Source organism: Mixophyes fleayi, chromosome 1 (genome assembly GCF_038048845.1).
Source record: "Mixophyes fleayi isolate aMixFle1 chromosome 1, aMixFle1.hap1, whole genome shotgun sequence".
In the NCBI taxonomy this organism is placed as follows: domain Eukaryota; kingdom Metazoa; phylum Chordata; class Amphibia; order Anura; family Limnodynastidae; genus Mixophyes; species Mixophyes fleayi.
In genome coordinates this window covers 97110819-97137849 of record NC_134402.1, presented here as the reverse complement: position 1 = coordinate 97137849, position 27031 = coordinate 97110819, and the positions used below count along the sequence as shown (strand labels likewise).

The window sequence follows — 27031 nt, the reverse complement described above, 5'->3', positions numbered from 1 at the left end:
CATCATGTGTAATATTTCATATATATTAATATAGATTATGTTTCCCTTTTTAAACAATAATGCATAATGAATGATTGTACTCCTTTGAAGTCTACAATAAAGAAAATGATCTGGCTCTAGATCTATCATTTTGGGGATTTTACTAGAAAAGAGTTGGAAAATTCCAAGAAATAATTCCAATATTGGAGGATTATCATTAAAATGTAAAGTTTAAAATGCGTAAAAATAATTGATCTTTGCAATTTCTTTTATCACAATAATTAGAAATTGTTTTTATTATATTGAAATCCTCCTCTTTGGTCTATTGCATTGTACATTATTTTATTATTTTACATGTATTTTTATAGTAGGTTTGCATGTATCTTGGCCAATCGTAAGGAAAACAAACTCAAGCCTTTTTTTTGCATCTGATTGCACAGGATAATAATAGAAAGTTATGTGTTTAGTACATTGCTTTGTTTATGACTAAAAGTTCTTTATAGACATGTTAAAGAGGTGGATCACCATAACAAAGCAATAAACAAAATCAATGCTTTACAGTTTGAAAATAAATGAAAATTTATAATTTATCTCAAGAGTGAATTAATTTACATGAAATGAATGCCGTCCATACACAATAAATTTGATCTAATACGATATATCATACATAATATGGAGTAGCAGCTTTGTCCTTTATTTGTCTAGTTAAAGATTTATGTATTTAGGCTAGCTGGATTATTTCATAACAGGGCATGGCAAGCTTTTGAGTAATAAATTATAACATAAGGGTCACATGTAAAGATTACAACTCAGTCTTGGAAGTGATGAATTGGCAAATTAATGGTCCAATATTCTTGCTGGTATCTAGAAGCCTCATATATGAGTATTAGTGCATCTTTAGCCTACACTGACTGCATTGAGGCTGTGATATAGATAAATGTAATGAAAAATCTAAGTACATTTATATTATGACTGACACTCAATTGTTTTCCGCAGGCATTAAAATTGTAAACTGCAATTTTTTTTTTTGCATAATCTACTACCACTTAATAATCTTGAAAATATACTGGGCTTCCCTGTTATACAGTAATAGCAGTACTTTATTGATTTTGATTAATTAAGTCTAACATAGCTAACAGTTTATGAAATATGTGTATTACTGTTCATAAAAATGTTTTTATCAAATGTATAACCAAATTATTGTATTTTATTGTAACATTAATGTAGGTCTTTCATCCCAAAGCCGTTTTTTCTGAAAGTTCTGAAACACAAATAGAAAATAAAGTAAATTATTTCAGCATTTGGTGATTTTGCCATATATATTGACACGATCGCTAATAGTTTTTTCCTTGCAGTTACTATAATGAGTTTTGCTAACAATTTAATGTGGAGAAGAAAGCTGGTGACAGTGTGGGGAAAGACAGGATATAATTTTAATTGTGTGGGCTATAGTAGATTTTAGGTATGGTCCTTTAAATTACAGACAAAGTGCCTGAGTCATTAAGGAGAGCAACACAAAAAAAGGAGTAAATGTGATTCTGGACAAAGCATGTTACAATGCAAGGGGTGCAAATTAGTTTATTATTTTACATATAAAGAAAATACTGGCTGTTTTTTTAAGTAGTACACAATACTTGATAGCTTTATGTTTACACTGAAATTTTAATGTTCATCTAGGACATTCCATACCCCAAATATAAATCTGTCTCTACATTTTAAATTTACCTTCCCCTCAAATGCAACATGGTTTTTCCCAGGTGCAAAGTTACTCCCTTTTCATGCTTTGCACTCCTTAATGACTCAGGCCCAAACACTGTATCTGGAAAACCTTTAGTCCCCAGCTTTCTGGCCAATAGATCCTATACTTCTATATGAAAGAGTCATAGAGGCAAATTTATCAAGCTGCGGATTTCAAAAAGTGGAGATGTTGCCTATAGCAACCAATCATATTCTAGCTATTATTTTGTAGAATGTTATAAATAAATGTTACTTGCTATAGGCAACATCTCCACTATTTCAAACTCTCGGCTTGATAATTTCACCCCATAGACTTTGAGTGGCATATGCACACATCTACTCTACATGAGAAGAAATGCATACAATTCTCCCAGCCATTTAATATAATAGTAATAATATAGTCCACCTTGGCAGAACATTCATTAAAGTTATAATTATTTGTGTTATACATATATAGATAACATTTGATTAATTTAGCAATCAGAAAACAGAAAATGCAAAAGAAACAAGGGAACTGAGAATTTAAGTTTTAGTTGTGTCTGGTTCTTTTCAGCAAGGATTTGGGAACTCTGGTCAAAAGAATGAGCATCTCTTTAACCTTTGTATTGCACCCAATAGAGTGGTGAATCGCAATAGCCTGAGTTGCTCACAGCTAAAGCAGAGATCTGTCATAAAATAGAAGAGATTCACCATTTAATCTTTAGCTACTGCTGTGGGGGAAATTATTATTATTGCAGATGACATATGTGAATTCCATGTCAACAATAAGCATACTTCAAAAAGTGCTTCCTATCTCAAAAGCTCAAAAGACATGGGTAAAGAAAGTGACACATTCAGGAGTTCTTTTGTTGTGGTCAATACGTTTAGGGGTAAGAAATCCATAGCGTTGGAAGTACATCTTTATTTTGTGCAAGATCCGCATTTTTGTACTGTGGTTACACACCAAAAAAGTATACATTTGTCCATTTCAAAATTTTTGCATATATTCGATTCACATAGTCGGGGGGGTGGAATTGTGGCCCTCTTTCCTAGTAATCCGGGAGAACTCCCCAAAATGTGTGAGTCTTCTGGCTGTAGGCAAGTATGCACAGATGTAGATACACCTGTCAGGAGACATATGTCTTACAGGTGCTGGTTCAATATACGATGATGATAACGATCAGCAGTACATTGTAGCTGCTTCTGATTGGCATATTGTGGATTGAATTCTCCATCTGATAGCAATGAAAACCTTATGGTTGCGGTGATTTTATATCAAGTTGGGGCATCTATTTGCATTACTCAATTGTCATTTCCATGCGGACTGCTGCAGGAAAGGATGGATATGGATATGGAGCTGTTGTATTTAATTTATTAATATGGTAAGTGCAAATTTTGCTTTTATTAAAAATACATTTTTCTTTCTTGTGTATCTGACCGCATAACCCTACTTGTATGTAACATAATAATGTATTAAAAATGTATTTACTATATTATTAGGTTGTGTGTAAATGGGTTGATGCCCCTCCTGCATTAAATACTAACACATATGTGTAGCGTTTGCTTAGCTACACTTCTGTCAGGCGTATACACACAATCTGTACATACGCTTTCCACGAGTCCTAATCTTCTTGAGTTTTTCAGAACAAAATATGTGTCCCCTCTACATATGGACAGAAATACACTTTTTCTTGCATGCACCAAAGACACACATGTGCCCCACACTAAATGAGACCCTATGTATATAGGATGAGACTTTTAATGCTATTCTGTATGTGAAATGTAATTCTCAATATCTAAACTTATTCTCTCAGCTTTTGGAGTTAATATTTATAAAGAAAAGATAACATAAAGGATTACATTATAGCCTTGGTAAGTTCATATTTCTGACTGGAGTGCACCAATGTCTGCTGATACTGCATTGTCATTGGCATCCAAGTGTCACCTAGATTAACTAATCTACACTCTTAGCACAAGTTCTGCCATAACACATGACTCTCTGAATTTCTATTGCAAACTCTGGAACTTCACATGTTCCTCTATATTTGTCATGTCTTCTCTTCTGAGCTCTCCCTCTTCTCGGGGCTCACACACATCTCTCGATCCTACATTTCTGGACAGTATGTTGACACAGTGGTTACCATTGCTGGCTTACAGCACTGGGGCCATGTGTTTGGTTCTGACTAGGGCACTAGTTAGAATGTATGTTCTCTCCATGTTTGCATGATTTTCCTCCAGGTGCTATGATTTTCACCCATAGACATAGTGGTACACTATTAGACTACTGGCAAAATCAACTCTAGTGTGTCTGTATCATGTGGTAGGGAAAATATATCATAAGCCTCACTTGGCAGGTGATTAAATATTCTCTATAAAGTGCAGCGTTATATCTAGGCACTATATAAATTAAAGTTACTAATAATCTCTTCACCAGCTCCTTTGTGGAACTTGCTCAACTCTGTCCTCTTGGAGCCCCTCAAACTTTCGGGAAAGCAGAGGTATGTTAGGGGAGTGTACATGGCGTGTGTACTTCACTCACGGAAGAACCGGTCCCATTATCGGCGGTACTTTGTTTAAACAGCTATGGACTTATACATGTGTTAGATGAATGCAGGAGCTTGTTTATCTCTCATTGACTCAGACATGCTGAAATACTTACAATGACATGACTTTCAGTGTGAAAAGTTTGAATACATTAGCACAGAGATCTGTGATATCGAACGGCCTGGTGGCACTTCATGTTACCCTGCATTGCTATATCTATAGTAGAAGAGAGATATATAAAACAAGCATAGGGGATTACCGTTAATGTTACATACTATCGAGTTACAGTGGTAATAGCACCTCTAATCCGCCCTTTGAAGATTTATTGTGCGTTTGATCTTATTAATCAAGAGACACTTTATTGCTATTACACTGGGGAAATATATTTAATATATTGATTCGCTTCTGATATATGAAGAAATATATATTTAGAGAACTGCGATACACAATGGGAAATTTTCAATTTTTGGGTAATTTACAATATAATTCTCACGTGGATTAGGTCCTATAAAATGAATACATCTATATTACTCAGACATATTTCACTATATAAATTTAGCTATTTTTCTCAACTTTCAGATTTCTACTCTAGTAAAACACACATATATGTGTTAGTATTTTACAATCATTATTTATTTAATTATTGCAGTGCTCACTTCTTATTCTTTACTATTGCACATCTATTTTTTTTTTTATATTTTTCTATTTTTAATAATAAAGGATGTAAGGTGTCATCACTTTAATGTGACTTAGATAAAAGTTTATTTTAATGATTAGGACTCTGGAGTGCCTCTGTACAGAACACATCTTCTCTTTCCTATTTTTATAAAGAATGTCAACTTTTATTCTGGAGTGCACCATCCATGATATAATTATTAAGAGATGGGTAGATCATGAAATATAATCCAGATTTAGATTAGAAATCCAGTCTGTATTCAGTGTGGTGTATCCTTTTCTCTTTTTCTAGGTTATTTTGCTTCTGACAAAATTAACCCTAGTGTGACCATGTGGTAGGAAAACCATATTATAAGCTCCACTGGGGCAGTAACTAATGTAAATAATTAAATATTCCTAGTATAACACTGTGGTGTAATATGTAGGCGCTGCTGAACTTGCTTACCTCTGCTGACATCACACATTAAAACTTGGCCAGTATATATATATATATATATATATATATATATATCTATAATATAAATGTCTAGTGGCGTGTGTTAGTCTGTCTGTGTGTGAAAAAAATAAAACCAAGCTGCAGCGCCACCTGCTGGGCGGAGTTATACACTGACCTACTAAATTCTTAGTGTGTGTGGGAAAAAAATTCAGAAAGGGCTGAAATTTGGTATACTAAGATGTTTTTAATTTGTTAATTTAATTTGTTAATTGTTAAAAGTGTTTATAAAGATTTAAAAAAATATATATATATTTCTTGGGAGTGGTTGGTGGTTGCCGGGGGTGACAGTGGGGAGTGGTTGGTGGTTGAGGCCTGGGCTATGCCCCAAATACATGCCAAAAACCTTTTTAACACCTCAAGTAGCTTGATTTGACTAGAATGCATGAGTATCATGCACGGGTTAACTTGTATATATATATATATATATATATATATATATATATATATATATATATATATATATATATATATAAATATTTTTCCCCATAGTGATACTGTGGTGGTGGCAGTGAGAGGATACCATGTTTGTGGCACACAAGAGAAACAAATATGTAGTGATATATCACACCAGATTGGATTTAATAAAATGTTATTCTCTACCAGTCTACTTTAGGTTGCAAAGTGTAGCCCTAATTCATTTTTAAACTGAATTTAAAAATGTAAAAATATTGTGTTGTACAAAAAGTGCAAATTGTATTTTTATTGCATTCATGATACAACATCCTTAATGTAGGTATTACTCACTGCAATTTAAATTCATTCTATCTCAAACCTGTTTTTTTTCTACACCGAAGGTGTAAATTAGGCTATAAAATGTGTTAGTGGCAGATAGACAGCAAAACATATTTTTAGAAAAACAACAAAGGCTAATTAACATATAGAAAACTGTAAATTACAGCCTGCTTTTAAATCTTCTTTAATAAACTTGTAAGTATCCTAATTAAAAGTGCTAAAAATAATACTGCATTCATCATTATACATTACTTTTAATGAAGTAGACTAGAAATCTGTTAAAAAATAAAGAGGATGATTTTGGTATTATCTCCTAACCAGGGGGAGAAATAGAAATGTGTGGCCCCATAGCACAATTTTGGGGTCATGGAAAGGTTTCCTTACTTTGTCAGGCCATCCACCTCTGCTCCTTTAAGTACTACTTCTTGCTTATAGAGTAAGACATACCTCCTAACATTTAAAAAATAAAAATCAGGGTACATACAAGCCTCCCCCAGCAATCTGCCCAAACCACACTCAGATCCACCCAAACTCACACAAACCATACCGAGATGCACCTAAACTGCAACCACATTGTTGCAAGGTCACAAACATTTTGGGGTCCGTGGATTGGGACAGTCCCACCAAAACAAGGAATGGAGCTATGGAGTAAGACATTATCAGAGTTCCCTCCTTAGCATATAGTAATTTTGCACTGCAGTGTGGGGGGGCAGCATAGGAGAGAGCTCCCTGCTGATCATGCTAAACTCCTCTGAGCATAGTGGAGCTGGGCCTGGAGCTGATACAGAGAGGGATTCTATAACATTTTAAAACATGAGTACTTTTTCAGGTGCATTGTGTATTGCTAAAACAAATAATACAGAAATGTAACACCTTTCCGGGTTATTGCTACGTCTGGAGCAGGCAGAAGTGCGAATATTTGTTTAGCCAACATCACTCTTCCCGCATCTAGCTGGACTGTGTAGTCAGGCACCACAAGGTTCAGGAGAAGACAGCTTCTCATCCAGTCCAATTCGTCTTGTGCCGGTGATGACAACCATGAACATGGAACATTCCATCAGAGATGACTGGTTGAGAATTGTTGCAGCACTAGCATGAGTTCTCTTAAGTTGTGGTTCTGCTAGTTTAAGTTAGTAGGTGATGTTGGAAACAAATTGCATTGTATCTGGTGTTCCCCTACAATTGTATTTTCCGCAGGTCAGTGGGCATGAAAACTCTATTTGTTCTACATCTAGAACACAAACATATTGCATTGTGGTCCTCCTTATTTTCATATTATGCTATTAGATATTTTTTAGGCCCCTGTGACTCTCTTCCTTTTGGAATTACTATGTTCTCTGCCCTCTAGCAGATGACATTTACCTGTTAATAAATCCTTGCCATAAACTAGAGAGAACAGAGTGATAGTAAGGAGCTGGTGGACTTTAGGGAAAGGAAGGAGTTTTTTTTAAATAATGGACAGAAAAACACTGCTATCTAATCCACTAAAAACAATTGTAGTCTCTGACTAAAGAGTCACAAATGGTATAGGAATCTGTAAAGTAGAAATATATATTTCTTTATAACCCCCTTAGAGAAATCTTTTGGGATAATAAAAAATGGTTAGGGTGCCTTTAAGTAAAAGAAAAACTGCTTACACCCCAGGTTACTGCTGATCTTGACTGTATTTATGTCCGATATTTTGTCTCTAAAGGTTTATCAACACTGCAAGCTGTGCTGGATTCTGCAGCTGAGAAGAAATGGCAAGTGACAGCAATCAATGTAGGCAACATTAACAATGACAGGAAAGATGAGACGTACCGTTCCCTCTTTCTTGATCTGGAAATAAAAAAGGAAAGGAGAGTGATTCTTGACTGTGAGAGGGACAAAGTGAATGACATTGTGGATCAGGTCTGTCGTTAGTTGGATACAAGTATACATTAAAACTCGCACACACTATTGAACAATGTTTACAAGCAATAATATGATATATAATATATTTATGCTGTTATTGCACTGACATGTTATAATTGTTTATAATGTGCTAGAAAATCTCTTGTAAAGTATAATTAGGCATTTAAGTGAAAGCGTATGGAAAGATAACTACAAATATAATAAAACTAGATCATTATGATAGAAGAGATATAAAACAAGACGGAGAGGCTGGTCAATGTCTGACCTTGACCTGGGCAGTGACTTTTTCCTGAGTGGACACTTTATTAGGTACACCTGCCCTACCCATATATTTGACTAGTAATCAGTAACAACATTGGGCTCTATAAATAAATACAAATATGGAGAAAAGAGTGTCACTCTTTCATCCATATATGGTTTAAAAGGTGTATTTTTATTGATCCAGCCACCTGGTAACCTGATATGTACCATTCCCACCTGGCTACAAAGGCACTTGGTTTCGCCCTGCAACAGTTACTGCAGCCCAGGCCACGTGTGCCACACTTGCCATATTCCCATTCTCCCTTTTGGTCATTCCGTGGGCAGATAAAGCATGTGGATTGGATTATAAAGTCCTGAGTGTATTTTATACACATTTACCATAGATGATGAGTTGTCCAAAGATCCACCACTGCTATTTTGTGTTAATAATTATGTTCAGGTCCATTTATTTTATGAAAGTATTTCTATTTTATAATATCACATTGGCAATGAATACTATCAGAAAATGTGATACATTTCTTGTCTACATTGTATTAAATAGCAAGATCTTCACACTGTTCATCAAATGGTCTTTACTTTTCAGCAGGTGTAAATGATGTCCTTAAATTTGTAGAATTTGGGCAGGCAAGACCAGAGCTCTCCTTGGACCAGTTTTAGGTTCAGTTTTAACAATTCAACTAATATTAGGGTTATAAAAATGTTAGGATTAAGACTGTTGGGCTAAAGTTCTTTTTAAAAAAAGTATTTTTACTTTTTCATAATGTTGTCTGGATGATCTTTGACAAATCTTGTCATTATAACAACCTTTCTAGAAAACCAGGTATCTCAGATAAGAGGTGTTATAGAGAATTATTTCAGGGGGAACCACAAGGGGCCACAGGAATCTGAAAGACAGAATGGGATGCATGAATCTGGGAATAAAGAAGAGGATGCAGAAATCGGGAAAGACAGGAGAGGACGCAGAAATCAGGAAAGATAGAAGAAGAATCGGGGATCAGGAATTGCTAAATTGCACACGGAAATTGACAGAAGGAATTGCAGGAATATGGAAAGATCTACCCCTGATCCACTTCCTAGTACCCCTGCACCTTTCGCCCACTCATTTGCTAGTCCATCCCTTCTATCCTTCCTCTCCCTACTCCCTTAGTCTTTCACCAGATTTCCTTGCTTCTGTCCAATACCCATCCTTACTCCCTCACCTTATCCCCATTTCTGATCCGACCCACCTCCATGCACCAGCAACTCCACCAATATCTTTCAAATCTCCCAACTTCCTTCTCTCCCTTTCTTCTGTGCTCTTTGAAATTCCAGATCCATCCACAGCAACTGTCCTCTGTCTATGACCTCTTCATCTCCAACTCTCTTATCCTTCTTGCCTTCATAGAAAATGGCTTTCTTCCACTGATACTGCTTCCCCAGCTGCTCTCTCCTAGGGGGGGCTCTATTTCAGCCAGTCCGTGAGACCTGATGACCGCCCAGGCAGCAGGGTGGGCATCCTCCTATCCCCCAATTGTACCTTTCATGTCATCTCTCCTGAACCCTCCCTTTCATTCTCTTTGTTTAAAGTCCACTCTATCCATCTGTTCTACTCCATCTCCATGTTTCAGTCATCTACCTACCCCTGGTCCCACTTCACAATTTCTTAATATTTTTGCTGCCTGGCTTCCCCACTACCTCTCCTCAGACCTCCCCTCTGTGACAGACCCAGGCCTTACATTGGGAATATATTGCCAGTCCAGTCTGTCATCAGTGGACCAATTGAACCAGTACGGCCCACTCTGTTATTATGTCCAGATCTGTTATTGCTGTGGTGTCCAGAGAGGAAGGGGGAGGCAGCTTACAGAAAGTGTGAGACAACTGTGGACCCTGTGACATCAAAAAAAGTGGAAAGGGATAACAACAGGAGGGTCAGGACTTTATATAAAATCAGGAGGTGAACTCTGCCTGTTTGCTATCTGTTATTCCAGCACCTCTTCAACCCACACTGAATAGCACAGACACAGCAGGTGAGGGACCACTGATGTCATGCTCTACCTCCACCATTGTTAACACCCAAACTCTTCACACCACCAATCACAAAGGGACAATGAGTAGGGGTTGACCCAGAGTGAGGGCCAGGATCAGATGCTGTTGGAGAGGGAACAAAAAAGGAGCGTTGCTATTGTTGGAGAATCTTGGAAGAGCAAGGATCTGCATTGATTGAGAGTAAAGGTATTCTCTCAGGGCCAGAAAGGATTGCTGAAGCAGCAGCTTCTTCAGACAGAATTGGCAGTGTACCTCTAGGATTGTCACCACTCCATCAGGAGTCACTCATAGATTCTGGGGAATTGGTGAGCCTACATTGGTAGGGAGACTAATACCCAGGGTCCCACCATGCTGGTGGAGAGTTGGTCGAGTGGCCGGGATCTTCAAAATACACAGCCCACGTTGCAGTCCAGAATCCACTTGGATTGTCATCTGTGGATTTTAATGCTGGGACTTTGCGCCTGCTGGAACTCTGTGCTTTGAGGTAACCAGCTGGGGACCTTTGTTGGGAAGTTTTACTTGCACTATTGATATTCTGACACTTGTTTTAATTGGTGGGGGAATATGTTTCTCCTTTGGAAGCACTTTTGTATTTTACTTAATGTGCACACTTTGTTTAATAAAAGGGGTTATTACCTCTTTCTTGCCTCCTTACCTGTGTGACCTGTGAACCTAGAGGGCCGGGTATCTAGAGAGCTATGGTTCCAACCCCAGTGTCCTCACACCCTTCATCATTCTAGGTGACTTTAACATCCCCATCGACAACCCACTGTCTCTGTCACTCCCTTGACCTTGTCTTCTTTCACTAATATGCTCTTTCTGACTTCTCCAACTCTCCCGTCCCACTCTCCACGCCCTGATATACCCTTTCTAAACACAATCTTGATGCTCTTGATCCTGCTATTTTCACCTCTTTGCTTGAAACTCTCCTTTTCCCTCTATCCACCTTGGCCTGCACCAACCAGGTGGGCCTTCCTCTACAACCACACCCCCACCCCTGCCCTTGACTCTGTTGCTCCCGCCAAATACAGAGGCCACTTCTTCCTGCTTATCCTCCTGGACCTCGCTGCAGCCTTTGACACCATGGATCACCCTCTTCTACTCCACACCCTTCACACCATTGGCCATTCTGCCACCATTCTTTCTTGGTTCACCTCCTACCTTGCCAACAGCTCCTTCTCTGTTTCTACCACTGGTTCCTCCTCCCCCATCCATCCTTCCCATAGGAGTCCCACTCTTTTTTTTCCTTGACCCTCTGCTTTTTTCTCTGTACACCTCCTCCCTGGGTGAATTCATCAGATCCTTCAGCCTCCAGTAACATCTCTATGCCAATGACATTCAACTCTACTTCTCATCTCCTGAATTCTCCCCTTCCTTCTCTCTTGGGTACCCAGTTGCCTTTCCACCATCTCCTCCTGGATGTCCTTATGCTTTCACAAACATAGCATGGCCAAAACTAAACTCATTGTCTTTCTTCAATCAAGAGTCTCCTCCCATACAGACCTCTCTAACATGGTAGACAACACCACTATCTCCTCTGTTCCCTAACTCTGCTGCCTGGGTGTCATTCTTGACTCCTCCCTCTCTGTCATCCCCCACACTCAATCTAATTCCAAATCCTGTCTCTTCCAACTCTGCAACATCATATCAGACCCTTCCTCTCCCAGGATGCCACCAACACTATTATCCACACAATGATAATTTTTTGTCTTGACTACTGCAACCTTCTCCTTACTGGCCTCTCCCTCTCTCTCATTTTCCATCTTTACTTAATGCTGCAGGTAGACTTATTTTTCTCTCTCGCTGTTCCACAACTGCCTCCCCTCTCTGTCAAACTTTACACTAGTTCTCCTTCCCCTAATGAGTCCTTTTCAAACTTCTCACCCTCACGTACAAGGCCATCTCCATCTACACTGCTCTCTACATCTCCAAACTTATGTCCATACATAGTCCCTTTCCGGCCAACCAATGACTGTCGCCTTTCTGTCTCTCTGGTAACCGCATCTCACGCCCTTATCCAAGATTTCTCCAGTGCTGCTTTCACCACTGGAATGATCTCCCTTGTTCTGTCAGACTATCCCTTCGCCTGTATAACTTCAAAGGTCATTGAAACCCACCTGTTTTGAAAAGCCTACCAGTCCTCCACTTTATCATTTCACCATTAAGTATACCTCACACTCTCCCACTCTTGCCCTCCGATCTCCATACATTGGATCACCCGTATGTGTCAACTGCTTGTCTGCCCCTTTCCCTTTAGTGTGTAACCTCTAGTGGGCAGGACACTCTTCCCTCCTGTTCCCATTACCTATAACCTTTTCTCACCAGCTACACTGCGCACCTCCTCCTTGGGATCTATGCCCATTGACTCCACTGTTCCATTATCTTTGTAACTCTTTCAGTTGGTCTAAACCTGATATTTCTGCCCACACCAATGGGCACAAGTTTCAGCCTGTGCTGATTATACTTCATTCATCCCATTACCTATGTTGTAGTGTTATTTATTTACTGTATTGTACTGTTATACCATGTATTTTCTTGTTGTTTGCCCTCTGTTTGGCGCTGCGGGCCTCATGGAGCCCTATAAATAAAGGTTATTATTAATAGTAATAATAATAATAATATTTATATAGATACGATCCGACACAATGGAGGCTTATGTTGGGTCACCTGTCCTGGTGCTCACTTATTAAAATTACTTTGAGTGTATAGCTTTTTATGGAATTGAACTGAACGATCAATTGTTACTAAAACTACTATTACAGAAAAAATGTGTGAAAATATAAATGTGCCAAATAACAACACTGAACAATTTGAGTTTTACATATAACTATTTTATGTCTTTATTCCTAGGTAATCACCATTGGCAAACATGTTAAAGGATACCATTATATCATAGCAAATCTGGTAGGTGCCATTTTAATGTTTTGTTTCATAAACTAAAGAAAATCTACAATGCTCATTTACAACCTGGGGAGGGCTGGCAAATTTCAGCCCAGGGGACAAGACTCAACTCAGCAGCCTATTAGGAACATTTTAAAGGAAAACCGGTGACCCAGCCCAAGGTAACCCACTATGGGACTAGCCCAGGTGCCCCCTGCCCCCCAGCCTAGCCAGCTCCTGTTTACGGGTTGGGTAGGTTTTCACGAGTGCTGCATATTTCTGATGATACCAGCATGCTGACAGGAACTCATTCCGAATAGATAGCTTTCCGGCAGTTGTGTTTGACATTAGTGCAACCTAGATAAATGTTAATGGTGGCTTTGGAAATCTGCAGGTTTTTAGGTGAGTCTATTTATATTGCAGTCGCTCTTTTCTCAAATCGGATTTTTTTCGTAGGGCTCCTGCTTGTCGGGTTTCTGGTAATTGTAGAAATGACTCCCGCCTCTGTTTACAACCATGCAAAAGTGAAAATCTGCATAACAAATGCTGAATTGTGGCAACACGCATCTACTTTTTACTTTTTAAAGCTCCTAATGTTACTGACATCCACCAAAATGTAAAAGTTGCTTTTGCTGATAGAAGACAATGGGCGGATAGGAGTTTGTGTATTTAAGTACAGATTAAGCTCACAAGGGTGCCCCCAAGTGGAGAAACAAGATTTCCTTTTGCCTGATGGAAATAATGAAATCAGTTGGCTAGGATAGCGAAGGTGCATCTAATAAGAGCATCTGAGGGAGAGTGTATCAGGACGAGTTTTGAGATATATGATGGTATATGATGAGGGACAGTAGTTTGAATTGGATTCTAGAGGGTTTGAGGAGCCGGTGTATCGATTTATAGTGTGGTATGGTTGATGTGGAGCAATATATGATAAAAATATTTACAAATGTTATAAGAAGGCATTTACTACTAGATTAATTTTGTATTTTATGTTTATTTGTTGTTATACCAAAAAATTCCTATGACTTTTATTTAGTCACCAGTCTAATTTTAAATGATAATTATGCAAAAGAGTGTTACTGACATCTGCATGCTTAATTTCTTCATAATAATATGTTTATTCCAGTTGATAGTCTGGTATTTAATTTGTAATGCTAGTTGTTTAGACAGTAATGATTAAACAGTGTAAGATGATGACTTGGAAAGGTCATTTGCCTATCTACCTTTCAGTTTGGGATATTAACGAGATGACAGTCACAAGCAGCACCTGGTGCCTGAATACCAATGTATGATCACTATATTGATGTTATTGTACATTGATGGATTCAGTAAAGACTAATTTAATATTTCTGTCCAAGAACTGTGACTAACAAAGTGTCTTGTCATTTAATTTATTATGTAATTTACCAGAGATTGTAGAACAGATCATTAAACCACATCTGCTAGTATACTAGCTGTCTGGGACACAAGGTGAAGTTGGCAAAATTCACTCCACTGGCACTCCTAGATGCTAGCAAGCCCATTTAATATTGCCCCCACACATGGTTTCCATATAGTTAGATGAGAAGGTAAATGACTTCACACTAAGCAGTCAGTGATGCCAGGTATCTATTGCCTTTTTGCTGGTGGTTGAATATGTTGGTGGTTGAATATTTTCAAAGCACTGTATTAGCTGTCACTCAGTCAGTGTAATCTATAAAGTACACATATGAAATATCCATTTAAATGTTACAAGTCATAGAATAAACAAATACATTTATTATTCATGGCGTAAAATTAACATATGACTAAACCATGTCTAAGTCTAATATTTTTACTGAGTAATCCCTGTAATAAATATAACCGCTATTTGCATGCATGTGTTGAGGTAATGTGGCCTCCTTGGCTTCTACACAGTATCACCCTAAGGCTATCCACCCAGCTTGTAGCTCAGTCTCTCCCACCTCAGCATCCTGTGGGTTAGGTTAGACAGAAGTCCCACATCTGCAGGTTTGATGACACTTGAACAGATGCAGATGCAACAGGGGAAGTATTACATAGATAAAATATATGGATTTAAATGATATATTTATTTCTAGTCTTTATACACAGCCTCTTATCTTCACAAATCTTCACAAGTTTTGCTGTGCAATGCCATTCCACCCATCATTAGGTCTACCAAGTGATAGCTAGTTTACTTGATTCAAGAGCTAACACGTATTCCTTGTTGGACTGTCACTCTCTACTTAGCTTCTCTTCCCCTACACTATATCTTTGGGTACCTGATTATTGATGCCCCTTAACTCTGCTTGCAAAAGTCTTTCTAACATCTCTATCCTAAAACCCTGATTAATTCTGCTATTCTGTTAACTAAGGCAACCTGTTTTTTTTTCTCCTGGCTAACACGTAATATCACTTCAGCATGCACCCACACGTTCTGATTCCAATTGTTTCCTAATCAAGTTCAGCTGCAGTCATGAGACAGATAATTACTACCTCTGATCACACAGAAACATCTCTTTGCATGTAGAAGTAAAAATGGAGCAAATTTGCTTCTGGAGAAACCATATTACAGTACAAGGGGTGCAAGCGCATCTATTTTCTTGCATGCTGGAAAAGCATTTTCTGCATTTGCATATAGCACACAAATAATGGACACCAGTATTGTTACACTGCAATTTAGAGTTGAGGCAAGACACACCTCCTCCCATAATTCTGTATGCACATTTTAAATTAGCTCACCACACACACACCTGCAATACATCATGGTTTTGCCCAAGTGTAAATTTGCTCTTTTTTTTTTTTTTGCTTTGCTCCTAACTCTACATAAGGGCCATAAAGAACATCAACATTTTGTCAACATCAACAGGAATCTTCTGGGAGGAAGGGAAAGCACAGTTTATATCAGGCCTGTCCAACCTGCGGCCCTCCAGATGTTGTGAAACTACAAGTCCCAGCATGCCCTTCCAGCTATCAACAGGTTGTCTACTAGCAAAGCATGCTGGGGCTTGAAGTTTCACAACACCTGGAGGGCCGCAGGTTGGACAAGCCTGGTTTATATCTTCTGATTGGAAGAGCTGGGCAGTCTTAGCTAGGAGTGGACTAAACACACTTGTTTCTCATATTGCTGTCACATGCAAAGGGGAGATATAAATTTTGTGGGCAAGATATTGAAATGTGCATTTATAGGGATATTCCTGCTTTCCTTGGTTAGTTTTTTCACCTGCTAAAGAACTGGTTTCTATGGTAGCTCAGGAAGTGCCAGTATCAGGAGCTATCCTTTACTTTCATTGGGGCCAGTTATAGGTAAGCACATTTACATGCTCACAAATGAAATGTAAGGAACGCGTCCAAGCATGCATTTAAAATGCAGGTAATTAAGACAGTCCTGGGGGTATATTTACTAAACTGCGGGTTTGAATAAGTGGAGATGTTGCCTGTAGTAACCAATCAGATACTAGCTTTCATTTATTTGGTGCATTCTACAAATTGACAGCTAGAATATGATTGGTTGTTATAGGCAACATCTCCATTTTTCAATCCCGCAGTTTAGTAAATATACCCTCTGGTGTCCTCATGATGTCCCTCATGATTCATTGAAACAATAAATGATGTTTGCGGTAATTTAGGAGAAAATGTGCACCCACAATTATGCAAAAGTAGGCACATCCATATAATAGGGACAGAACAAAAAAGTGTAATGTGGACATGCATTTTGTTAAATGATAGGCCACAATAAGCGCCTCATGTAGAAATGGACGCAAGTCCAACTGATCGGCGCAAAAAGCACTTTTGGCTAAGGATCCATCTCAGTTTGCACTCAGACTGAGACGGATCTCCCCGTTGCACCTCTCTGTGCTTAGAGGGGTGAAATGGTGAAGGTAGTGGGTAAGTCTAGCAATGTGTGTTCACGCTCTTTACATGCTATGCTGAGTTGAAAGCAGTGGCAGATAGGTGTCTAGGAGACGTATCTTTTGCGGGTGCTTTCTCCTGGTGCACAGATCTGGCTGTTTTATAAAAAGACGTAAAAAAATAATTACGTTTAAAACAAAGTATTGCACCCTCTCTCAAACAGCTTAACCTATCCTAGTGATCTTTGGGTGAGAGAAGCACAATTTTTTTTTAACATTAATTTATTTATTCATTTATCTGCTTTACAGGGCTGCCGTGACTGATAAACATAAGTGTATCATGCACACAGGCCCAATTTGCATAGTATTCTAAGTTGCACAGATCTCTTGGAATCCTATGTAAATTACGGAATGCAATTTACACTTACAATTTTAGTGTAAATTGTATACAACTGTACATCAAGCCCTAAATGTGCTTCGTTTCTGCATATCTTGCAGTTAGTAAATGACCCCTAGTGCCTATTAGATGTGTCTATAGCATATTTGGGACTCATTTCTAAAGTAATATTTAAATGGCTTTTCTGAAACATGATCCATATAGACATCTTTTAAAAACACATCATGAGGGGTAAACAGTATTCCTTATGTAAATATCTTAATGAACATTCAGCAAACCTCCTTACTTATAACTAGCTGGGCTGCTGAGTATTTGTTGTCGTGTGATTACAATTTCTGAACACTTTCAAAGGAATTCTGTAATTATGAGTATCTACGGTCAAAAATGCATCACACTTTGCAGGGTATTCCCCTTTCTTGTTTTAACTCAGATGATTGATAAAAAGGAGCTTGCTAGTTCACATTGTATCACCAATGATCCAATTAATCCTTAAGCACTACATTTTTAGATAGGGTTTAATTGAAATGTTTTGTTAGAATGTGATAACTGCAGCATAACAATTTTGTACCTTAGTTTTTGTTAAACAATGTTCTTCATTGTCATGTTTCACATAATGCAATGTTTATTTATCTATTACAATGTTTGCTTAAAGGGATTTTCAGAAGTCTTTAATTTATTGTCTTATTTAAGCCATCTCTGTTTTTCATCAAGCTTGGTATATCATCAAGACAGAATTGTTAATTGCTACTAGTCCTTGGTAGAGATGAGCGCACTCGGATTTCTGAAATCCGAGCCCACCCGAACGTTGCGGATCCGAGACGGATCCGAGACAGATCCGGGTATTCCCGCCAATTGCAAAACTGGAAACGAGGCTCTGAGTCATAATCCCGCTGTCTGATCTCGCGATACTCGGATCCTATAAATTCCCTGCTAGTCGCCGCCATCTTCACTCGGGCATTGATCAGGGTCCTGCTATATCTCGTGCTGTTCAGTTCTGTGCTGTGCTGTGCTGTGCTCTGTGTTCTGCTCAGTCCAGTAGTGCTGTGTCCTGTGCTCTGTCCTTCTGAGTTCAGTGGTGCTGCTGGGTCCTGTGCTGTGTCCTGTTCAGTCCAGTGGTGCTGTGTCCTGTGCTCTGTCCTTCTGAGTTCAGTGGTGCTGCTGGGTCCTGTGCTGTGTCCTGTTCAGTCCAGTGGTGCTGTGTCCTGTGCTCTGTCCTTCTGAGTTCAGTGGTGCTGCTGGGTTCTGTGCTGTGTCCTGTTCAGTCCAGTGGTACTGTGTCCTGTGCTCTGTCCTTCTAAGGGCATTGTTATTTCCCCATTATTCCCAAATTATAAAAAATTTCAAAAATAGTTATAAAAAAAAATACAAAAAAAGTAATTATAAAAAAAAATAAAAAAATAAAAATATCCCAAAACAATCCTGCAGTATAAGTCCATTGGTACTGCTATATTACAAAGTTCACTGATTCAGCAGTGTAAGTCTAGTGGTACTGTTATATTACAAAGTTCATTGATTTTGCAGTATAAGTCCATTGGTACTGCTATATTACAAAGTTCACTCATTCTGCAGTATAAGTCCATTGGTACTGCAATATTACAAAGTTCACTCATTCTGCAGTATAAGTCCATTGGTACTGCAATATTACAAAGTTCACTGATTTTGCAGTATAAGTCCATTGTTACTGCCATATTACAAATTTCACTGATTCTGCAGTATAAGTCCAGTGGTACTGCAATATTACAAAGTTCACACATTTTGCAGTATAAGTCCATTGGTACTGCAATATTACAAAGTTCACTGATTTTGCAGTATATGTCCATTGTTACTGCCATATTACAAATTTCACTGATTCTGCAGTATAAGTCCAGTGGTACTGCAATATTACAAAGTTCACTGATTCAGCAGTATAAGTCCATTGTTGTTACTGCCATATTACAAATTTTACTGATTCTGCAGTATAAGTCCAGTGGTACTGCTGTATAACTCCAGTCCAGTAGTACTCTCCTGTGCCGCATATAATTTTTAAAGGCTTTTCCGAGTGTGTGTGGCTTAGGGGTACACTCTCTTGTGCTACATATAATGCAGAACAAAAATTTGGAGGATAAAGTAGGGAAAGATCAAGACCCACTTCCTCCTAATGCTGATGCTGCTGTCACTAGTCATGCCATAGACGATGAAATGCCATCAACGTCGTCTGGCAAGCCCGATGCCCAATCTCCTAGTACAGGGCATGCAAAATCCAAAAAGCCCAAGTTCAGTAAAAGTAGCAAAAAGAGAAACTTAAAATCATCTGAGGAGAAACATAAAGTTGCCAATATGCCATTTACGACACGCAGTGGCAAGGAACGGATTAGGCCCTGGCCCGTGTTCATGACTAGTGGTTCAGCTTCACCAAAGGATCTTATCCCTCCTCCTCCTCCCCCTCCTACAAAAAATTGAAGAGAGTTATGCTGTCAGCAACAAAACAGCAAACAACTCTGCCTTCTAAAGAGAAATTATCACAAATCCCCAAGGCGAGTCCAAGGGTGTTGGTGGTTGTCAAGCCTGACCTTCCCATCACTGTACGGGAAGAGGTGGCTCGGAAGGAGGCTATTGATGTAGCTGGCGCTGTGGAGGAACTTGATGATGAGGATGCTGATGTGGTTATTGTAAATGAGGCACCAGGGGAGGAAACAGCTGATGTCCATGGGATTAAAAAGCCCATTGTCATGCCTGGTCAGAAGACCAAAAAATGCTCCTCTTCGGTCTGGAGTTATTTTTATCCAAATCCGGCCAACCAATGTATGGCCATATGTAGCTTATGTAAAGCTCAAATAAGCAGGGGTAAGGATCTTGCCCACCTAGGGACATCCTCCCTTATACGTCACCTGAATAACCTTCATAGTGCAGTGGTAAGTTCAGGAACTGGGGCTAGGACCGTCATCAGTACAGGGACACCTAAATCCCTTGGTCCTGTTGGATACACACCAGCAACACCCTCCTCGTCAACTTCCTCCACGATCTCCATCAGATTCAGTCCTGCAGCCAAAGTCACCAGCCAGACTGAGTCCTCTTCAATACGGGATTCATCCGAGGAATCCTGCAGCGGTACGCCTACTACTACCACTGCTGCTGTTGCTGCTGTTAGTCGGTCATCTTCCAAGAGGGGAAGTCGTAAGTCCGCTACGTCTTTCACAAAACAATTGACCATCCAACAGTCGTTTGCCATAAAATACGATAGTAGTCATCCTATTGCAAAGCGTATAACTGCGGCTGTAACTGCTATGTTGGTGTTAGACGTGCGCCCGGTGTCCGCCATCAGTGGAGTGGGATTTAGAGGGTTGATGGAGGTATTGTGTCCCCGGTACCAAATCCCGTCGAGATTCCACTTCACTAGGCAGGCGATACCAAAGATGTACAGAGAAGTACAAGCAAGTGTCCTCAGTGCTCTTAAAAATGCGGTTGTACCCACTGTCCACTTAACCACGGACATGTGGACAAGTGGTTCAGGGCAAACTAAGGACTATATGACTGTGACAGCCCACTGGCTAGATGCATCGCCTTCCGCAGCAACAGCAGCAGCTGTATCAGTAGCAGCATCTACACAACGGATGCTCGTGCAAAGGCAGGCAACATTGTGTATTACAGGCTTTAATAAGAGGCACAACGCTGACAACATATTAGAGAAACTGAGGGAAATTATCTCCCAGTGGCTTACCCCACTTAGACTCTCATGGGGATTTGTGGTGTCAGACAATGCCAGTAACATTGTGCAGGAATTAAATATGGGAAATTTCCAGCACGTCCCATGTTTTGCACACACTGTTAATTTGGTGGTGCAGCATTACCTCAAGAGTGACAGGGGTGTGCAGGAGATGCTTGCGGTGGCGCGCAAAATTGCTGGACACTTTCGGCGTTCTGCCAGTGCCTACAACAGACTGAAGCACCATCAAAAAAGTCTGAAACTGCCCTGCCATCACCTCAAACAAGAGGTTGTAAAGCGCTGGAACTCCACCCTCTATATGCTGCAGAGGATGGAGGAGCAGCAAAAGGCCATTCAAGCCTACACAGCCACCTATGACATAGGCAAAGGAGTGGGGATGAGTCAAGCGCACTGGAGACTGATTTCCGTGTTGTGCAAGGTTCTGCAGCCATTTGAACTTGCCACATGAGAAGTCAGTTCCGACACTGCCAGCTTGAGTCAGGTGATTCCCCTGATCAGGCTTTTGCAGAAGCAGCTGGAGAAAGTGAGGGAGGAGCTGGTACCCCATTGCGATTCCACAAAGCATGTAGCTCTTGTAGATGAAGCCCTTCGTACGCTTTGCCAGGATCCTAGGGTGGTCACTCTTTTAAAGTCAGAGGAATACATTCTGGCCACCGTTCTCAATCCTCGGTTTAAAGCGTATGTTGTGTCTCTGTTTCCGACGGACACAAGTCTACAGCGGTGCAAAGACCTGCTGGTCAGGAGATTGTCCTCTGAAGAGGACCATGACATGCCAACAGCTCCACCTTCATTTTCTTCCACACCTGTGGCTGCGAGGAAAAAGCTCAGTTTTCATAAAAGACCCGCTGGCGGGGATGCTGAGAACATCTGGTCCGGACTGAAGGACCTGCCAACCATTGCAGACATGTCTACTGTCGCTGCATTGGATGCTGTCACAATAGAAAAAATGGTGGAGGATTATTTTGCTGACACCATCCAAATACACATGTCAGACAGTCCATATTGTTACTGGCAGGGAAAAAAGGCAGTTTGGAAGCCCCTGTACAAACTGGCTCTATTTTATCTGAGTTGTCCCCCCTCCAGTGTGTACTCGGAAAGAGTTTTTAGTGCAGCGGGTAACCTGGTCAGTGAGCGGCGAAGGAGGTTGCTTCCTCAGAACGTTGAAAAAATGATGTTCATAAAAATGAATTATCAATTACTCAAGTACAGCACTGGCCTCCAGATACTACAGAGGGACCTGTGGTTGCGGAGTCCAGCGGGGACGAATTGATAATGTGTGAGGATGAGGAAGTACACACTGAAGGGGGCGAGGAATCTGAGGATGAGGACGACATCTTGCCTCAGTAGAGCCAGTTGAGTTTGTACAGGGAGAGATGAATAGCTTTTTTTGGTGTGGGAGCCCAAACAAACCAATCATTTCAGCCACAGTTGTTTGGTAGGCCCTGTCGCTGAAATGATTGGTTTGTTAAAGTGTGCATGTCCTATTTCAACAACATAAGGGTGGGTGGGAGGGCCCAAGGACAATCCCATCTTGCAACTCATTTTTTGGCATTATGTGACCGTTCAACAGTCATTTGCCATGAGCACAGAGTAAAACAAAATTAAAACCAATTAAACAAATTAAACCAAAAGTTAAATACCCAGTCATAATAAAAAAAAAAGAGGTATTGACGTCCTCGAACTACTGTACTGTTTATAACTTAGAAACACTACACTGGAAAGCTTGAGCCTTTAAATGAAAAAGTCACTCTTCATTGCATGAATATTTGCAACAGGGACAGTTTTTTGGTTAACAAAGTCAACAAATAACACTTCGACCCTGTCTGTCTTTCACATACTTGATGGGATCTCAATGATGAATGCTCAGTACCATTGTCTTCTAAAACAAGAGGTATTGACATGCTCGAACTACTGTAGTGTTTATAACTTAGAAACACTACACTTGAAAGCATGAGCCTTTTAATGAAAAAGTCACTCTTCATTGCACGAATATTTGCAACAGGGACAGTTTTTTGGTTAACAAAGTCAACCAATAACACTTCGACCCTGTCTGTCTTTCACATACTTGATGGGATCTCAATGATGAATGCTCAGTACCATGGTCGTCTAAAAAAGAGGTATTGACGTGCTCGAACTACTGTAGTGTTTATAACTTAGAAACACTACACTTGAAAGCTTGAGCCTTTAAATGAAAAAGTCACTCTTCATTGCATGAATATTTGCAACAGGGACAGTTTTTTGGTTAACAAAGTCAACAAATAACACTTCGACCCTGTCTGTCTTTCACATACTTGATGGGATCTCAATGATGAATGCTCAGTACCATTGTCTTCTAAAACAAGAGGTATTGACATGCTCGAACTACTGTAGTGTTTATAACTTAGAAACACTACACTTGAAAGTCGGAGGAGGTATTTTGGCCCCGGTACCAAATTGGGTACCGGGACCACTCCACTATGCAGTCCAGAAAGCTACCTCGGTGAAACGCTTTTGACTAAAAACAATATTGTGAGGTGTTCAGAATAGACTGGAAATTAGTGGAAATGATTGTTATTGAATGTTATTGAGGTTAATAATAGCGTAGGAGTGAAAATAAACCAAAAAAACTTGATTTTAACACTTTTTATGCTTTTTTCAAAATAAATCCGAATCCAAAACCTTAAATCCAAACCAAAACCTTTCGTCAGGTGTTTTGTGAAACAAATCCGAACCCAAAACCTCAAGCAAATCCGAACCCAAAACACAAAACACGAGACACCAAAAGTGGCCGGTGCACATCCCTAGTCCTTGGATAAGACGCATGCACTCTGAATTATATTCAGTTGTATCTAGAGAACAGCTCAGTGTCATATACACAATGAAATAAATAACTCTGTACATTATATATGATATAAAGACAAGCACAGATGAAAGCTTCGAAGTTAAAATAAACAGTGGCGGAACTACAGTGGGTGCAGGGAGTTTGGCCGCTGCACGGTCTCAAGGTGACAATACAAGGTCGCCCCCTAAAAGGTACCCGCTACCCCCACGCTTCCCTGAGGCACCTGCTCTGGACTCTGCTCATTAGAGACCCCAGTCTGTTCATTTCAGATGAGAGCAGGGGAACAGAAGGTTATTGCGGCATCGCTGGACCCCTACCCAAATTTCGATATGGGCTCTGGTAAAGCACTGTTCCTGAAGAGGCTTGTGTATAACAAAAAGTCTAAAGTCCTAAAAGTCCTCTTCATATATTCCTATTCATTTTTTTTTTTCAAATAACCTAAAATTTAAATGTTTGACTGACTAATGTTTGCTATTGCATTTCTTTTCAATTTCAATTTTCCATAGTAGCAAGCTATTATAATGAGAGAACTGCAGATTCGTGTCTTGAAGGGTTCTTCAGAGATCCTCTTTGATTTATTAAAATTCCACATACGCAGAAGCGTTATAAGAATGAAAGTCTAAAAATATTTTTTTTTTTCACCCAGGGCTTTACAGATGGTGATTTAGCAAAGATTCAGTTTGGAGGAGCTAACGTGTCAGGATTTCAGATTGTTGACTATGATGATCCAGCAGTTTCCAAATTTATACAACGTTGGTCAACTCTCGAGGAGAAGGAATACCCTGGAGCTCACACATCCACAATTAAGGTAAAACGTACTTCATTTTGTTTTGATATAAAGATATAAATATCATGTTTATTTATATTAAATACATGGGCTATCGGGACTAAACTAATGTACTGAATGGACCTTATCTTAGCTCATTTTTAATCTGTTTTTGTTTACAAACATATTTGATATGAAGAGCTATATGTTATATATTATTAGTCCATGTTGTGCATATGAACCAATAATAGCTTTTATTAAGGTTACTCCGTAATATTAAGTCAGCCAAAATAGAAAGGCATACAGTGCAGAGAGCATCTCCCTCTGTTCTGTCTCTGCTCACTCTTCCTCTCTGAAACTCTCTCTTTCTGTCTCTCTCTTTTTTTGGAATGTACCCTGGGTATTTCCCCACAGTCCTGTATACAATGTGGAGAATAACATCACAGGTTTTATATTCTAGCTCAAGCTTTGTTACTTTGAAGGTGTTAGAGCTCATTTATAATTAAGGATTTGGATTAGAAACCGTCATGAAAATCTGAAATTTTAACCCCATAGCCTAAAATGTTATGTAAACCAATATGCTTCAAATTTATACACCACAATTATTTGACAATATGATGTCAAATCAACAAAATATCCATATAAGGATTTTTTCTGGTTTCTGTTAGTATTCTTTTAGTATTACATTTATGTATATATATATATATATATATATATATATAGAGAGAGAGAGAGAGAGAGAGAGAGAGAGAGAGAGAGAGAGAGAGAGAGTATAATACATACTAAACTAATCAAAAATAATTGTGATGTTAAATATAACTAAAAGTCCCTAAGAAAATCCCTAAGATCCCAATCCCAGGTTGTAGAATAGTTTAACAATATTGACACTTTCACTGTGGGCAAATAAAAGTTTTTGAATTGTACTATATCTATTTATTGCGTGCATCTTAAACATATTGGAATTAAAAAAATGTTTTTTAACTCTATGCTTCTCCTTCTTTAGCATCAGTTTAGCCAATATTTCTATTTTAGCTGTAGGCTATTAAAGTCTCCTGCCAACATTATAATATATTATCCCTGCGCACTGCTGGTGAACTCTGGATGCTGGGAGAAACACTAAAGTTTCATGCGGCAGAGAAACAAAATATTATAATGGCTTAACTATTCTGCTTGGGCTCAGCAATAGCACCATTTGTGTGGAAATAATACCAGCAATGTGGATCTGGAACTTTTCAGTTCTCTACAGTTGCAGAAATGACGGGATTGCTCTTGAGAGACATGCAGATAGGTTGCAAAGATCTAAAGAGGAAAAAAATATTTTATGCCACTAAAAGTTATAGACTTCATTTTATATAACTTTATTTTGAAGCCATTTATCATTATGTGGTAAAGGGCCCAAGGTTATACAGCTGAATCTACGTAAAGGAATGATGATGACCACTTATGTTTTTTCTTCTTTTCTATATTTAATTCATTCTTCCCAATTGATAATGAAATGATCTGCAAAAAAATAGATTTCCAAGCACATTTAAATTAATCAACTTCTCTGAAGTTGTAAGGGTTGAAGATCATTGTTGCAATAATGTAGAAAGCAATACAATAGTTGTGGGTGCTAAGCAGGGCCAGATTAAGACAATGTAGGCCCCTGGGCTATGGGTACTGTGAGGCCCCCAGTAATTTGTAAAGGCCCCCTGCAGCCAATTTATCAGCTTCGCCACCCTTGTCCCCCCTGCAACCAATTCATCCCCCTCAGTCATGATGCCCCCCGTCATGATCGCCTCTCCTAAGCCCCAATACATCACCTCTGTTTCTACTCTTGCCCCCTGATATATAGAAAAATAGCATTTACCTACTTGCTGTCTTCTTCTGGTCCTCTCCGCTTCACTGCAGGCTCTAGGCAGCACTTCTTTCTTCTTGCCCTGCTGTTAGTGAGGACATGGTCTCTGTGTACTGCTTAGTGTGGTCAGGTCATCCCATTAAGCAGCGCACTGCGCACCGCGTTGGCGCTGACAGCAGTGCAGCTAACAGCATGAGAGTTGCTATTAGTTGCCTAACGGGAATGGGAGGGAATGGCATACAGTGTCAGTTGGGGTCGCCCCCGACCCGATCGCCGGCATTATGAAAAATAAAATACAAGATTATTAAATGCATTATACATAAAAATCTTTGTTAGTGCCCCCCAGCTGCCCAAGACCCGTGGGCTGTGCCCCCAGAGAGCCCTTGCGTTAATCTGGCTCTGGTGCTAAGTTCTTCTGTAGTTAAAAGTGAAAGAAGGGGTAAGCCCAGGCTATAATTGGCTGAAGTCTAAAGTAT

At 39.4% G+C, this 27031-nt stretch overlaps 1 protein-coding gene across 4 annotated transcripts in view; it reads left to right on the top strand.

Moving 5' to 3' along the window:
- The window catches only part of GRIA2 (glutamate ionotropic receptor AMPA type subunit 2), a 143628-nt gene that overhangs the window by 58181 nt on the left and 58416 nt on the right, over positions 1-27031 (top strand). For all 4 annotated transcript variants that reach the window (XM_075198247.1, XM_075198252.1, XM_075198242.1 and 1 more), the window contains exons 4-6: positions 7836-8032; positions 13172-13225; positions 24599-24760. In XM_075198247.1, coding sequence (XP_075054348.1) covers positions 7836-8032; positions 13172-13225; positions 24599-24760 — 413 coding nt within the window. The remainder of the gene's footprint in view (positions 1-7835; positions 8033-13171; positions 13226-24598; positions 24761-27031) is intronic.